Source organism: Pinus tabuliformis, chromosome X (assembly GCF_031772625.1).
Source record: "Pinus tabuliformis cultivar Carrire ecotype Pingquan chromosome X, CPIR1, whole genome shotgun sequence".
Lineage (NCBI taxonomy): Eukaryota > Viridiplantae > Streptophyta > Pinopsida > Pinales > Pinaceae > Pinus > Pinus tabuliformis.
Window position 1 is genome coordinate 1,351,705,612 of NC_142308.1, and position 16,672 is coordinate 1,351,722,283.

At 38.8% G+C, this 16,672-nt stretch overlaps 1 protein-coding gene across 1 annotated transcript; it reads right to left on the reverse strand.

Moving 5' to 3' along the window:
* Positions 1-7,669: 7,669 nt before the first annotated feature.
* Positions 7,670-13,218, reverse strand: LOC149145082 (uncharacterized). Its single transcript, XM_089452349.1, has 2 exons — positions 12,023-13,218; positions 7,670-11,891 (listed from the first exon to the last, which is right to left on the reverse strand). Exons 1-2 carry the CDS (start codon positions 13,216-13,218, stop codon positions 7,670-7,672), a joined length of 5,418 nt encoding a protein of 1,805 aa, XP_089308475.1.
* Between the last annotated feature and the right edge of the window lie 3,454 nt (positions 13,219-16,672).

Below are 16,672 nucleotides of genomic sequence, written 5' to 3' on the forward strand. Positions count from 1 at the left end.
TTCACGTCTGCTTCAGCGCAAAAAATATGATAGAGGCTTACGTCTGCTTCACTTTTGGTGAAGCCCAAACTAGTGAGATAACTATCGATCCTAGGGTACCAAGCTCAGGGTGCCTATTTAAGACAATACAAATCTTACTTTATTTTGCACACATGAGACTCCTAATCATATGTTTCAAAACCTTTTGGTTTCTCTATGTACACATCATCCTCAATAAAACAATTGAGAAATGTTGTTTTTAGATCCATATGGTTGATCTCCCACCTCATTTGCATAACCAACAAACTAATTGATCGAATGGATGAATACCTTGCTATGATATCAAAGGTTTCCTCATAGTGAATTCTCTCAACTTGAGATAATACTTGGGCCACAAATGTAGCCTTATACATCTTTTCTCTTTCGTATGCTACATTCTTAACCTTGAAGATCCATCTCAAACCCATAACTAATTTATCATCCAGTCTTGAGACCATTTCCCAAACACTATTCTTTACAATGGATTTGTATTCTTTCACCATTGCATCAACCCAAATATATTTCTCAATTACTTGCTTAAAATATGATGGCTCAGTTTCTACAATTGTAGTCATTAGAGCCATGTAGCTAGTGTACCTTCTCTAGATGGTTCTTCTTAACTATATGTCTCTAGTCTCTTCTCTTCTATTGATGGTTTCTCCAAATCTTCCTGAGAATCCTCTTTTAGAAATAAAAGCTCCTCTTCTGGTGGGATCTGAAGCTCCCTCTCAAGAGAGCATCACATCACTTTCTCCTCATCAAAGTTTACATCCATTCACACAACTGTCACTATGAGGGAAGGTAAGTACACACAGTAATTGTATGGAGTTTTGGTGTTACCCAAAAAAAACCCTAACCTTCTCGTTGGCTCATGCTTCTTCCTCGAATCTTTTGAGACATGGTGGTAAATAGAGACTTCAAAAATCCTAAAGTGAGATACATCTGACTTTCTCCCCAAGAATGCATCCTCCAATGTAATCATACAAACAAGCCAATGAGGACTCTCATTCTGCAAGTAGACTGTTGTGTCACATACCTCTACCCATAAATGCAATGGAAGGCCTTGGTCATGTATGATAGATCTCACAGATATAACAATGCTCTGGTTCTTTCTCTTAGCTACCCCATTCTGTTGTGGGTTGTGGGGGGTTGTCATCTCTCTTCGAATTCCTTCTTTCATAAAAAAAATATTGAAGTCATTTGAAACATACACACCTCCATTGCTGCTCCCAAGGTCCTTAAACTTATTGTCGGTCTCATTCTCAACTAGTGCTTTGAATTCCACAAACTTTGAGAATGTCTCATCCTTCTTCATGAAGTAGATCCAAAACTTCGTTGATAAATCATCAATAAAAATAACAAAGTATTTATGTCTGGTAATGAAGGTTGTCGAAAGAGTTCCAAAAACATCAGAGTGGACTCTTTCCAAGATTTCATGTCCTTTGCTGTCTCAATAATGGGATGTGGATTTTACATACTTCCCCAAGGAATAACCTTTGTGGACATCCTTCTGATCAAGTGCTCCATTAGGGAGGTCGATGGTTATTTTATACATAATCTTTAGCACACCATGATGCAAATGGCTAAATATCATATGTCAGAGCTCACTAAGATCACAACCATGCACTTTCTCTACCTAACTTCTTAATGCATCAAAACCTTCCACATCAAGTTTATACAAATTCTTCACATGAAACCCAATATGATTCACATATCCAATGGCTATGCGTCTCAATAATTCTTTCCCTTTGCTGAATATCACATCATAACCAAAGTCTTCATAAACTACTATAGATATGAGGCTCTTCTCTGGGATTGGAAAAATCATGACATCTTTGAGGTGAAGAGGGGACCTTGAAGCCCTCTTAAAGGTTACTATACCAATCCTGGTAGCACTGTACCTTCCTTCATCCCCAAGTTCAATATGCATCTCAAGATATTTCTCCTCCAAGTCACTAAAAAAGTTCTTTGCCCTATCATTTGGAGCGAGGTATCGAAGTCAAAGCACCACACACTCCCCATCGCCGTGTTGGCCATACATGTGTTAAGGGTGAATCCAAGCTCTAAATTTGAATCCAAGGCTTAATATTTTTCTCCTCCTGATTCTTCTTGCTCGACTTTTTATGTGGGCACTTTGTAGCATAATGCCCAAATTCATGACGTTTGAAGCATTTTATTTTGGACAAGTCTTTCTTCTTGCCCCCTTGGATGGATACTAGTTTGGTTTGAGACTTCATCCCTTTGCCCTTCTTTCCCTTTCCAACCAATGCAAAATTTTCTTCATCCTCACCCTTGGATGAACTTCCATATCTAGTATTCCACCTAATCTCTTCTTGTACCAAATTGGACCACAAGTGCTCCCAATTTAGTAATTTTTCCCTTTTTTTCATCGAGTCTTAGTAGCTATGTGTGCTTTTGGGAAGGGCTAGAAGAGCTAGGATCACCAGGTCATCTTCTGCAACATTCACACAAACCCCTCCAAGGTCATCATGAACTTGTGTAAATATGTTGAGATATTGTGGAATAGTGTCATTCTTTTATATCTTGATATTTCAAATTTTTTCTTTGAGGGTTAGTTTCCTATGGTCACAATTATTCTCGAATAGATCTATCAATGCCTTCCACATTGCAAAAGAAGTTTCCTTCCCATGGAGATTTTAGAAATGTGGTCTCGTACTCCCTCCAATGTTATTGTCCTCCCCTTGGCTACATCTTTCTCTCATTGAGCTAGGTTATGAGAATCAACTAATCCTTGTTTTACAATGTATGTCTTGACATATACCAGTAATCCATCATCAAGCACAACCTTAATGCAATCCTTCCATCTAATGAAAGTTGAGTTGCCTTCCAAGGCATACTCTAATCTCAGACTGTTGAAAGTCGTCTTCCCAACTCTAAAGAGATCCTGCTACACCAAAGCTGCAAATTTGAACCTCCATAGGAACAACTTCAAAATTCCCATTCGAATGTGAATCCAGCTTTGATACAATGTAGAAATATGGTACTTTTATTGTAACTGCTCAGAAATTTTAATATAAATTAAGAGACACAATTCTACTCCACTGCTCTATGAATTTAATTCACAATTTAGAACAACATTCGGAAACATGCAATAAGAAAAACCACACATGCACAATATTATTCTAGGGGAAAGTAATTGGTAAAAACCCCTTAAGACCTGCATTAATAAGATGAACAGGGAATTTATCCCAATTGCTAGCTCATTTTTAGCTCAGCCTGTAACTGAATAACCTATCTCTCTGCTCAATGAGAATCTCTGACCCAGACTTAATGAATTTCTACCTCAACTTGAGCCCCTATTTCCTTACACAAATCTTGAGGAATTAGGCCCCTATTATTTAGAAATTTTCCTACAATTTATTACACAATTCCTAAGGTTCATCATCTGACTACATGCAACACCTATACATTCAAGACTAGCCTAAAACTGATCTTACACTACCTTGGAATATCCACCACAGTTGGGGAACTCAAATTCTCAGCATGCACTATCTATTTTTGGCTGATTGATTAGTTAATTGGATGATCACTGAGTTAGACTATTGTCCCACTGCAAAACTGACATTCCACTAGTTCTTTCAACATTTAGAACTTGGTTAACTGAAAACAACTTGAAATAACATACCTTTATTGCTACAAATTAAAAATAACACATGCTTACCTAAAATCCACACCCTATAACCCAAATTTACTGAGACAGATGAGTGAAAAGAGCCATGTCACATGAGTTAACTACCTCCAAGTTATCTATTCATGTGGAATTTCAAATTTTCCCAATTTGACCAAGGTACAATCAAATTGAGACTTTCTTGCTACACTTCTCAACATTCCCTCCTAGGAAGAAAGGGATTAACAACCACCACTATCATGCACCTATGGAATTCAAACTTCCCTCTTGACAAAACCTTTGTCAACATGTCAGTGTCTTGTTCCTCTATTCAAATGTATTGTAGAAAAATTATCTGCCTCTACACACAACCATATAAATGATGATACTAGATATCTATATGCTTCAATCGATTGTGAAATATTAGATTCTAAGAGAGCTTAATGAAACTTTGATTATAACAATAGATTACAGTTGGATCCATCATTTGACAAAATAGTCGCACAAGTATCTTTCTCATCGATATCACCTCACATGTTTCTTGAGTTGCAACCATGTATTATGGTTTTCCTAAGATGAGCATCACGGATCTCTCCTCCCTGTTGTACCACGAAACCGCTCTGGACCCAACACTAAAAATTCCACCTGATGTATTCTTTCAATCAGATGGACTCCGTGCCCAATTTTTATCTCCGAAGCCACGCAAATTTACTCCATATGTCTATCTGTACCATAATCCATAGTGGGTAGTGCCATTAAGGTACCGTAAAACATGCTTATCTTTCTTCCAATACAATTTGGTCAGCCTAACCATAGGTTGGCACAACTGGTTGATTGCATAGCAAATATATTTTCATGTGTTCATAAGATACATCAGTGAAAACACTAGGTGCCAACAAATGGTAGCATCTACCTCTTCTCTTGAAGTGACATTCTCCTTCCTCCAGTTGGTCTCTAGAGGTGTCTCCATAGGCTTAAAATTCTCCATGCCAAATATATGTAGTATCTCGTTGGCATACATGCCTTGAGACACAAATAATTCCCTATCAATTTTCCATACTTCCAGCCTGAGGAAGTAGTGCATCAGACCCATGTCCTTCATCTCAAATTCCCTTGCAAGGCCCTCCTTACAAGAGTTGATTAGTTGCTCATCACCTATTAATATTAAAGCATTAACATATAAAACAAAGATAATCAATTTACATTCTACCAAAATATGATAGAGGTTTGTATCTCCCTCACTTTTGGTGAAGCCCAGACCTGTAAGATAACTGGTGATCCTGGTGTGCGAAGCTCGGGGTGCCTATTTGATACCGTACAATACTCGCTTGAGTCTACACACATGAGACTCCCCATCAAATGTCTCAAAGCCTTCCAGTTTCTCTATGTACACCTCCTCCTTAATAACACAATTGGGAAATGTTGTTTTTACATCCATCTGGTGGATCATCCACTCCATTTGGGAAACCAGTGCAAGAATTGATCTAATGGAGGAATACGTTGTTATGGAAGCAAAGATTTCCTCATAATCAATTCCCTCAACTTGAGAGAATCCTTTGGCCACAAATATGGCCTTATACTTCTCTATACTTCCAACTATTGCATTCTTAACCTTGAAGATCCATCTCAAACGTACAACTGATTTATCTACCAGTCTTGGGACCACTTCCCAAACACTGTTATTTACAATGGATTCGTATTCTTCCACCATTGCATCAAACCAAACAAGCTGCTAAAATACTTCCTCAAAATAGGATGGCTTAGTCTCTATAAGCTCAGTCATTAAATCCATGTAGCCATTTTATCTCTTAGGTGGCCTCCTTTTCCTATGCAAATTTGAAGGAGCTCCCACATTCTCCCTCACATCCTACACTAATCTATTAGGTTCCTTGGTTCTTTTTCTACCTTCTATAGATGGTTATGCTTGATTGGATGTCTCCAATATCTTCTCCTCTATTTATGGCTGCTCCACATCTTCCTGAGGCTCCTCCTTTGGAGTTAAAAGCTCCTCGTCTAGTGGGATTTGAAGCTCCCTCTCAAGAGAGCATCACATCGCTTTATCCTCATAAAAATTTACATCTATATGCACAACTATCATTCTATGGGAAGGTAACTGCACATGATAATTGGGTGTAGTTTCAATGTAACCCACAAAAACCCCAACTATGTTATCAGCTCAAAGTTATTCCTCAAATCTTTAGGGACGTGGCTGTAAACAAAGGCTCCAAAAATCCTAAAGTGAGACACATGATTTTCTCCCTGAAAAGGCATCCTCCAGTGTAATCATACCAAGAATCTGATGAGGACTCTAGTTCTGCAAGTAGACTATTGTGCTACATGCGTTTTCCCAAAAATGTGGTGGTAGGCCTTGGTCATGTACCATATCTCTTGAAATTGAAACAATGCTTTGATTCATTCTCTCATCTACCCCATTATGTTGTGGGTTGTGTGGTGTTTTCATCTCTATTCGAATTCCTTCTTTCGCACATAAATGATTGAAGTCATTTGAAACATACTCACCTCCATTTTCACTCCTGAGAGGCTTCAACTTCTTACCATTATCTTTCTTTGCTAGTAACTTGAATTATACAAACATTGAGAATGTCTCATCCTTCTTTTGCATGAAGAAGATATAACACTTGCTTGAGAAATCATCAATAAAAATAACAATGTATTTATGTCTAGAAGTGGAGGTTGTAGAGAAAGCTCCACAAACACTATAGTGGAATATTTCCAAGGATGCATGGGATTTGCTATCTCAATCATGGAATCTGGATTTTACATAGTTCCCCAAGGTACAACTTTTGCAGAAATCCTATTTCTTAAGTACTCCTTTAGGGAGTCCAATGGTTATTTGTTGCATAATATTTAAGGTGCCAAGATGAAACTCAACTAATATCCTATGCCATAGCTCACCAACATCATGACTTTGCACTTTCTTTGCCTTACTACTTAATGTAGCACAATCTTCCACATCAAGTTTAAATAGATTATTCACATGAACCCCAATCTGCTTCACCTGTCCAGTGGTTATGTGGCTCAAGAATGCTTTCCCTTTGCTATAGATCACATCATAACCATGATCCTCCAAAACTCCTATAGATACTATATTCTTCTTTAGGTCTTGAACAAACATGACATTGTTGATACAAAGAGGGGATCTTGGCTCCCTCTTAAAGGTTGTTGTACCAATCCCGGTTGCATTGTACCTTCCATCACCCCCAAGCTCAATATGCATCTAGAGATCTTTCTCCTCTAGGTCACTGAAAAACACTCTACACCCTCTCATGTGGAACGAGGCAGCGAAGTCCAAGCATTAGAGGAAATTTCAGCCTAAAACTGCTGATGAAATTTTCACGTAATTTCCATGTCATACTATGTAAAGCAATCACAATCCTTAAAATTTAAAAAGAGGTACATGCCCTAAATAATTTTAAATTGTTTCATTTTGGTATGTGTGAAATATTTTATTATCAATTTGATTATCGATGAAATATGTTATTAATATTATTTACCTACCTTACCCATATGAATTAGAATATCAAAAAATTATTAATGCAATGCAAATATTGATATTAGTAAAAAAATATAAATTAAAAATGTTGCTCCATTTTACATTAATATCCATGCCCCAAAAATATTACCCAAAAAAATAATAACAAAATATAAATTAAAAAAGCTGGACCATTTGATATTAATAATAGTGCACCAAAAATACCAAAAAATAAATAATATTTACCAATTCTTTTTTTTTTAAATAGGTAATTTTGAAAAAATAATAACAATTATCAATTATTTTCTTTAAAAATAGTAATATTTACCTTTTTTTTTTTAAATAGATAATTCACCAATTTTTTATTCTTTGAAATATTATGAATTAATAATGTTTCCAATCACCATGAAACCATATATTATTTTATTTTTTTTTAACTGAAACGGTTGTGTTTTATTGAGAATTCCAGGTTGGGCAAAGCCTAATCAACCAAATTACAATTCATGGGTTTACATGAGCGCCTCTCCCGGTTAAGGGATGATTGCCATTTCCAAAGCTCCTGCGTTTATGCTGATCATTTCACTTTGCTGAGTGCAGCCTGTGTTTGCCAGTCTGTCCGCTTCCTTGTTTAAATCTCTGAGGATATGAAATGTTTGCACCGAGGAGAAGTCCTTCAGAATTCTGTTCACTCTTGAGAGCTGTTTATTTAACAGAGGATCCTTTAACCATTCCTTGTTTCTTAATGCCTTTATCAGCAGTTCTGAGTCCCCACAAATAATGATTTCTCTTTGGTTTTCTTTTCTGGCTAATTGGCAGGCTTTTAAGAGACCAAGAACTTCTGCCTGGTTGTTGGTTTTCGTTCCTAGTCCCCAACTGAAATCTTCTTTTTCTCCACTCGGATAGTAAATTACCCCTCCTGCTCCTGATGTGCCTGGATTGCCTTTTGAAGCGCCGTCAAAGAAGATAGTACACTTTCCCTGGGATTTCCACCACTGCTGAAATCTATCCTCGGATTCTCGGATCTGCCATCTTTCCTTGTGGGTTGGCCGAGTGATTGCTGACGGTCTGGTAATGAATGAGAAACCGTCCAGCCAGGCCTTTTCCTCTGTTCGAAGGGAATTGTCAACTTTGACTGAAGAATAATTCAGGGTTTCAAGAAGGAGTTTCTTTGCCTGTTCTGCCACTTTTTCTGCTGATATTTCATTTTGGTTGAAGATAATTTCGTTCCGGGCAAGCCAGAGCTTCCAGCATACGTATTTTGGAGCAGCAATCCATATCTTGTACCATAGAGATTTGCCAGCAATATTATGTGGGTAACTGGCTTTCCAAGTGGTGAACATTTCTGCTATCGTACAGTGAGCTGAGGGTCTCACATTTAATCCAGTCAGAAAACTATTCCAGGCCTTCTTGGCATACTCACAATTAATAAACAAGTGATCTGTGGTTTCCAGAGCATTTTTGCATAGAACACATCGGTGGGGACCTGCTATGTTTCTCTTGCATAGGTTTTCTCCGGTTAAGATTTTATTATGGAACAGAGTCCAAAAGAAAAAGTTAATCTTAGGAATGCTAAAACTGTCCCATACCTGCTTCCATACTTCTTTCGGATGAGGCGAGTTCTTTTTACTTTGCATTTGTAGATATCCTTGCCTTGCTGTGTACACACCCGTCTTCCCCCATCCCCAGGTGTCTTCTTCATCTCTATGAACTGGAGCGAAGTCTGTAATCGCCTTTTTAAGGGCGTGAAGCTGTGTGGTGAGGTGCGCTGGTGCCTTGGGGAAATTCCAGCGTTGCCACTCTCCTCTGTTGTCCCATCCAGCGATGTCTTCAATCTTACGGATTCCTTTTGACTGTAGCCATAATCTTATCTCTGCAATTTCACTGTTATCTTTGAGGGGAGGGTGTCCCATGACTCTGTCTTTCCATAACAGAGTGTTCTTGCCGTTCCCAGGAATTTTGTACAGGTAAGTTTTGAAAAATTCGATACCTTTGCTGCATAACTTCCAGGCTTGCGTTCCTTTAGGGGCTTTCTCCGGAATGAAGGTTCTGATTGACTGATGTTTGAAGTATTTGTGTTTTAATATCAGGCTGACAGGGTGACTAGGCTCATCGAGCAGCTGCCACAGTAATTTGCATCCCAGCACTACATTTGCTAGAAGAGGATCTCGTATTTGGAGTCCTCCTTCCTCCATAGGTCTTTTCGCTGTTTCCCAATTTATCAGATGGAATCTATTGTCATTTCCTCGCCCTCCATTCCACAGGAAATTTCGCATAAGACTGGAGATCTGATCTGAGATTTGCTTTGGAGCTAGCATTAAGGAGGCCTGGAACGTTGGAAGTGCCGAGAGTACAGCTCTAATGAGCGTGAGTTTACCTCCTGTGGTGAGCCAATAACCCCCCCATCCTGCGATCTTTTTCTTAAATTTGGAAATCACCTCTTCCCACAGTTGGTTCCTGTTGGATCCCTTTGTTATTGGAAGACCCAAATATTTGAATTTGTCCCAATCTGCGTATCCATTGAAGCCCAGGTTGCTGGCAATTCTGTTGATGGTCTGCTGATCTGTGTTCCACCCATAGACAACACTTTTCCTTTCACTGATTAACGCTCCAGAGATGCTGCAGAACTTTTTGAGAATGATCTTGAAGGAGTTCGCAATTTGTGGTGATGCGCCCCCAAGCAACAGTGAGTCATCCGCAAACAACGCGTGGTTCAATGGGTCGATTTCTTTCACAATCTTGATTCCAGGGAGATTAACATTTTGTTTTTCCAAAGATAATTTTCTGCTCAGAGAGTCTGCCATTAGTATGTAAAGAAATGGTGACAAAGGGCAGCCCTGCCTCAGTCCCCTGGTGGCTAAGAAGAAATCTGCTGGTCTGTCGTTTACCATTGGGGCTATCCAGATCTTTTCTAGACATGCTTTGATTAGATTTATAAACTCTTGATTGAAACCAAAGGCTGTAAGGACCCTGTACAGAAAGGAGCGATTAACTCTATCAAAAGCATTACACATGTCCAATTTTATAAGCATACCTTGTTCCTTGCGTGAATGGCTCGAGTGCAAAGCTTCTTGGACTTGGATAACATTATCCAGGATGTGTCTTCCTTTCACAAATCCCCCCTGAGCTGGAGAAATGAGCTTTTGCAAGAGAGGCTTGATTCTGCTCGCCAGAAGTTTGGACACTATCTTATAGGACGCATTGCATAGAGATATCGGCCTGTACCTGTCAAAAGATCTTGGATTTGTCTCCTTAGGAATTAAGGCAAGAAAGGTTGAGTTGATTCCGCCCCCAATCCTTGCCTTTCTCATGAATCCACGTATCATTCTGAGGAGATCTGGTTTGACTAATGTCCAGCAGATTCTATAGAAATGGATTGTAAAACCATCGGGTCCTGGCGCTTTATCAGGCTCCATAGACCACACAATATTGGATACTTCTTCTTCCGTTACTGAGCTCATGAGGTTTTCATTATCCTCCGTACTGATTAGCTTTGGAATGTTAGCGAGGAACTCTAGTGTGTCTTCCTCACTCCCCTCTTTTTCTGCTGTAAGTAGAGTTTGGAAGTGATTTACAGCAGCTTCCTTGATTTGGGCGAATCCTTTGCAAACCTGTCCATTTGATAATGTGATTTCTGCTATATGGTTTCGGCTGAGTCGAGCCCTAAACTGTTTATGGAAGTATGTGGTATTTCTGTCCCCAGCTTTAAGCCACAGGCTGCGAGACTTTAGACGCCAGTACTCTTCCTCGTTTCTAAAAGAACAATATGTTTTCCTTTGTGCAATTTTTTCTTGGTCTAGGTCCAAGGAATGGATGTCTTTCTCTTCCAAATCAAATTGTATTTCTTCCAGCTGTGTGACTGCCTCTTTCCTCTGACTGATGGGAGTTTTCATAGGTTTCTTTATCCACTCTTTAAGAGCCTTCTTTGTATTTTTTATTTTTTGCTCCCAAACATAGCTTGGGGAGCCTGAGACTTCTGTGCTCCAAGCTGCTTGCACTGTTTCCATGAATCCCTCTCTTTCCGCCCAGAGAGGACTGAAGCGAAAGGGGAGGGGTCCTAGATCCTCTTCATCTTTCAGGCAGAGGAGGACAGGTTTGTGATCCGAGCTGAGCTTTGGAAGGATCTTATTGATGACTATTCTTTTTCCCATCATTATAGAGCTGCTGACGAGGAATCTATCCAACCTTGCTGCAATATGATTTTCTCCTGTTCTGTTATTGGTCCATGTATATTTTCCTTTAACAGGCTTGAAGTCTACTAATTCTCTCTGTAATATTATGTTCTCCACTATGGTAAGAAAAGGGTCTCTTGAGTAAGTCCCTCCTCTCTTCTCTTTAGGATCAAGGATGATATTCAGATCGCCTCCTATAATTATGTTCCTGGGATTGTTGTGATCTAAAAACTCTGATAGCGTCTTCCAGCACTCTCTCTTTTCCTCGTAGTGAACAGGAACATACATATTAAACAAGTCTATGCTGAGATTGCTTGCTATATGCCGTAGTTCTGTATATATCCAATGCTGGGTCTCGAATGATCTTTCTAGAGAGAAAGAATTTTTTGCCCAGAATGTTCCTATTCCTCCAGCCGTGCCTCTTGCACTCACAACCTTTCCAGAGTCGAATTTCCATTTGGTGTTACAGGTACTTAGAAGGATCTCTCCTTCTACTTTTGTTTCTTGGAGCATGAGGATGTCTGTGGGTTCCATTTTCAAAAGATCTTTTATGGCTTCTGCTTTTGTGGGATTCCCCAAACCCCTGCAGTTCCAAGAGATCAGCTGCATCATTTACCACTTATAGGGGTAGGCCCTCCTCCTTTGGGGGCCCTAGGCCTGGTATTCCTCCCAAGTGTCATTTCTATGGTGGCTTGACTGCCTAGGGTTTTTTGCCTTTCTGACTCCTCTTCTCTGTTTTCCTTGTTTGTTCTTCGTCCAGCCTTTTTTGCTGGCCTTTCAAATGTTTCCTCATCTGATGAGCCCATGTTCTCTGTGGTTTTCTTCTTTTGTTTGATAATATCTGCATAGGAAGGGGAGGAAATATTGCCTGGGTTAGGGATTGAGTTATTACCTGGATCTATGGTGTCGATATTCTCCGCCTGAGGTGGATCTTCATTCTCTGCCTCTGGAGGATCTGAAGGCGGCGTGAGAATTTCAAAGGGGTTTTTGTCCCCCTCATTGCTGTTTGTGTCTCTGCTTCCGGTGTTTTGATTGCTTGTACTTCCATTTCCTACTTTATTCTCTGTCTCTTTGGCCTTATTTTTGTTGCTCTGTCTGCTGCTTGTTGGTTTCTTTGCCTGTTTCCATTGTTCTCCCTTTTCCTTCTCTGTTGTCTCCTCATTTCTCTTTTTGCAGTATCTTGCAAAGTGCCCGTACTCATGACAGTGTCGGCACTTGAAAGGCAGTTGTTCGTAGTCGAGCTCTTGGATATGTGTCCAATCTGCCACCGATAGCTGTATTGCTTCGGGTAATCCTATTTCCAGGTCAACCTCCACGCAGATCCGAGCGCAGGAGAATTGATCCTTCCTTGGGGCCTGATCTATGAATCTCCCTAGTGCATTGCCGATGGATTGCAGTGAGTTTTGACTCCAGCAATGAAGGGGAAGATGCGGGAGGCGCACCCAGACAGGAACAGCCTTGGGCACATCTTGTGCTGGATCGAAATCTGGAGACCATTTGTTCAAGTAGAGGCCTTGAGGGCCCATGAAGTATGGCCCATTTCTGAAGATCAGGCTTCTGTCCTCTGCATTTTCAAACAAGAAGACGAAGAACCCTTTGCCTACGAAGTGACTCTTTATTCCTTCGTTAACCAGTGGTAACCAGTTTCTTTTAACCCATTCTTCGACTGCTCTCGGGGATGGCCACAGTCCGGTAAACTGGCCAATGAGGCCTCTTTCTGCAAGATTCAGCGCTGATCTACAGGTTTCCTCCACTGGCAAGGTCACCTTGGGGATACTGTCCAGTTTTTTAACAAACTTTTGCTGCGGGCCCGTGGGTTGGCGTTTCCCTGCAGCAGCTACCAGAGATTTGAAAGCTTCGAGCTCCGGAGGTAAGGGTGGAGGGGCCGCAGGGCCACCTCCAGACTCCATGGGGGAGGTCGCGTGAGGGTTCAGACGGCGCGGCTAGGGTTGCAGCAGCGCAGCGTATCACCGCCTTAACAAATTTATGTGTTTATCCGAAACCATATATTATTTTCAAACTCTCGAGGAAAACGTTTATTTTCAAACTCATGTATATTATTTTCACCAAAACATATTTTCATTTTATGGTCTGCAATTCGGATCAATTTTCCTGTAAAAGTTTATTTTCAGTGCAAAAATTTATTCTCTAGTTTATGGTTTGCAATTCGGATCACCATTTCCAAGCAATAGTTTATTTTCAGTCTCATGTATATTATTTTCGCAAAAATAAAATTTCCATTTTATGGTCTGCAATTTGGATCACTATTTCGGAAAAATTAGGTTTTAATTTTCATCGTATGATGCAGAGATAAACATTTGGGCAAAATTATTTTTTTCTACAAGGAAAATACGTTGGAAATTAGGATGTATTCAAACCCTAGTTTCAGCTGGAAAAAATTGAAGCCCGGATTCATCTGATCAACATCAAATTGAGAAGCAGTGACGTTCCAGTAGGAATTCTGAGGAAAATCAACCTATTATATATTTTATTTCTTGTTCTGGCACTCAAGAAGGCATCTGGAGAATTTTGGGCAAAGCGTCGACACTCCTCTTGAAGTTGAATGAGTTAACTGATGCAAAACATAGACCAAATTTAGAGAAGAAAAACGTTTCGTGAGGCCAAATTCTTGCGAATCTTCCCTGTACATATCATTTGAGGTAGGTCAAGGTGCTTCTAGGGCTAGTCATCAGTTCAAACTATAACTGGGATAGCTCGAATTATAATTGGCCCTGGAGGATATACACCTGGTTTTGGCGTTGAACCCTTGCATGGAACTATATATGAATTATATATAATAGAATATCTTGCCTTCGCTATTGGTGGTTTCGAGTAAACAGGCTTTGGGTCCATCACCAATATAAAAATTTTCTTATTCATCTTGGGCTGAATCTGTTGGACCAGGTTAGACATCTGTTACTATTTGGCTTAAATATAAAACCAAAATAAAACCCACCTCGTCGTATATTCAAAATATCGATGTCTATTCAGAATATCCGTTCGAGATTGGATTTCAATGATAGAAAGTGGCATGTATACTGATTGACTCATTATTTTATTCAGGAAGTTTCCATTTCTAATGTGCAAATATAAATTTAAAAAATCTAGCCATCCCAAAGCACCCTCTAGTTTTTTTATGTTATCAATATCAAACACAGTGCGATTAATTATTTATTTGGGTGAAGGTATTAAGGAGGCTGGGAATGATCTGTAATAGATACAAATTCACCCAGCACATTCTGAAGTGACTGCAGACGGTTTCAAAATCACATTGGAAAGGTGTAGTAAAGGTACATTACCAAGTAATACTGGTTAGTTCCTTGTTGCACTAAAATCCTTTTCGATGTTCCAATTAAAAGTGATGATTTGTGTGATTTCCTTCAACAATAGAACCTTTACCTTACAAGAACTCACATTTTAATGTATGATCGTTTGTTTTGCATGGTAAGATTAGAGTATGAGACATTGATCTTCATAATATTAGACCATCTCGTGTGTTATAATATTGCTTATATGGCCTTCTAACCATAATGGTTTACTTCATTTGTTAAAGCATTACCAAACTAAACCAACCTTTGTCACATGAGGTATGTATCCATATATTGATTTTCATCTTCATGGAGACTTTCTTCTGGTATAAACTAATCATAATATTGCACATATAATTTCTTTCAGTAAAAATTGTTCATCATATTGCACATTTATATGTGGGGTTGTAAATCAAGTATGATTCATCAAATGCTAGCATGAATAATGACATTCTCCCAGTTTGCGAGAGAGTGGTATTTAACACAACAAAGGCTCAATCTCTAGGTCATTTAATCACGCAGACCATGCTAAAACTATCTCTTGACATATGCTTAACATAGTTTATATTTCTCAGTTGTGGTATGCCTGCTGCCTCATACCAGAATTTTGATAGTTGATATAAAAGTCGCTAGCATATGTACTTACCTGCAGTGAAATGGGTAGTTGTAGATCTTCCCTAAAGTTGGAAACTATTATAATTGAGAATGCAAAGGATGAAATGGGAAACTGGATCCCATTTCACGTGTTGATTGGATCTTGGGTTACTTTGGCTCCATCAAGGAATCAAATTTGGGCTAAAAGAAGAAGACTAGATGATTTAAAATCACATTGGAAAGGTGTAGTAAAGGTATTTAAGAGGAGCCAAAGGTGTGAAAAAGTGGAAAAGGTGCTCATAGCTCATGTGTATGAGCGCAAGGACATCCTCAAAGAGTCTGTTTCCCAACAACAAAATTTTCCTCAAATTGGACTAAATTGTAAGAGCTCTTCCTTTCATGATCTTTGAATACTTCTTCTAATTTTGTATTAGAGTATTAAAATATAAATTCTGTAGATTAAATGGATGCTTAATGTGGTTTATATTTTTAATGTGTAGGTTTTTGTATTTCTAACTTTGAAGAATGGCAGCCCATGGAAAGTATTACTAGTATTCTAAGTGTTTTCCATTCAAAAATAGGGGAGTTACTCTATGAGGGAAAGAATGCCACATCCTTGAGAGAAGAAGTGGTTTGGTTTTATAAGTATGATTATTTTCTTCCAAGTGCTAGAAGAGTTGGACATATTGAAGAATCCAACTTACCCATGCTTCATGAAATTTGTTTACCAAACTCTAATCCAACATTAATTGATTGCATATGTTCAAAACTAGTCCTTGAGATTCAATCTCGTATGCGGGAGAAGGGTGGTGCATGTGATCATTTTGGTATGCACCTACCATTTTTGGTTTTTGCTGAAATATTCAAGGAAGAGGACTCAATTCGGATGAATAAGAAAACATATGTTTTCACAAACCCCTCAAACAGATTATTATCTAAATTATTTTACTCTGGATGGGATACAAGATTACATATTGTGAATGGTGAGAAATTAAAATTCTAGTTGACTGTAGATACACTGCATTTTTGGTATTGTTTAACAATTTTCATTTTTCCTTTTCTTTGTTTTCACAAGGTTTGAGATCACTTTCTAGCAATTTTTTTAACCATGATTGTAACACGACTAAGAAGGAAAACTCTCTATATTTCTTTTGAATTTCAATGATTTAGGAAAATAAAGGATAATGGAAATTGGATTTGGATGCCAATTGAGCAAGACAACAATGATGGCACCCATTCTTCTCTAATATCCATTAATGTTTTTAAGGATGGTGCACATTTCAAAACATTGTCCATGGAAGAAAACTAGACTTTGTTTGAAGTTAGAAGACATATTGAATTGAAAGAGGAATCAAGCTCCAAGGATGACTTCTATTTTATTTAGAATGGAAAGGGTGAGAAAATTTTATAGTTTATTTATGATGTGTGTTCATTTTATAAAACTAGTTTCTTACTCACATAT

Coding starts and splice junctions, on each gene's coding strand:
- LOC149145082 (XM_089452349.1), bottom strand. CDS start 13,218: ATGGAGTCTGGAGGTGGCCCTGCGGCCCCTCCACCCTTACCTCCGGAG. Junction 11,892..12,022: donor AGAGAAGAGGAGTCAGAAAG/GCAAAAAACCCT, acceptor TTGGAACTGCAG/GGGTTTGGGGAATCCCACAA.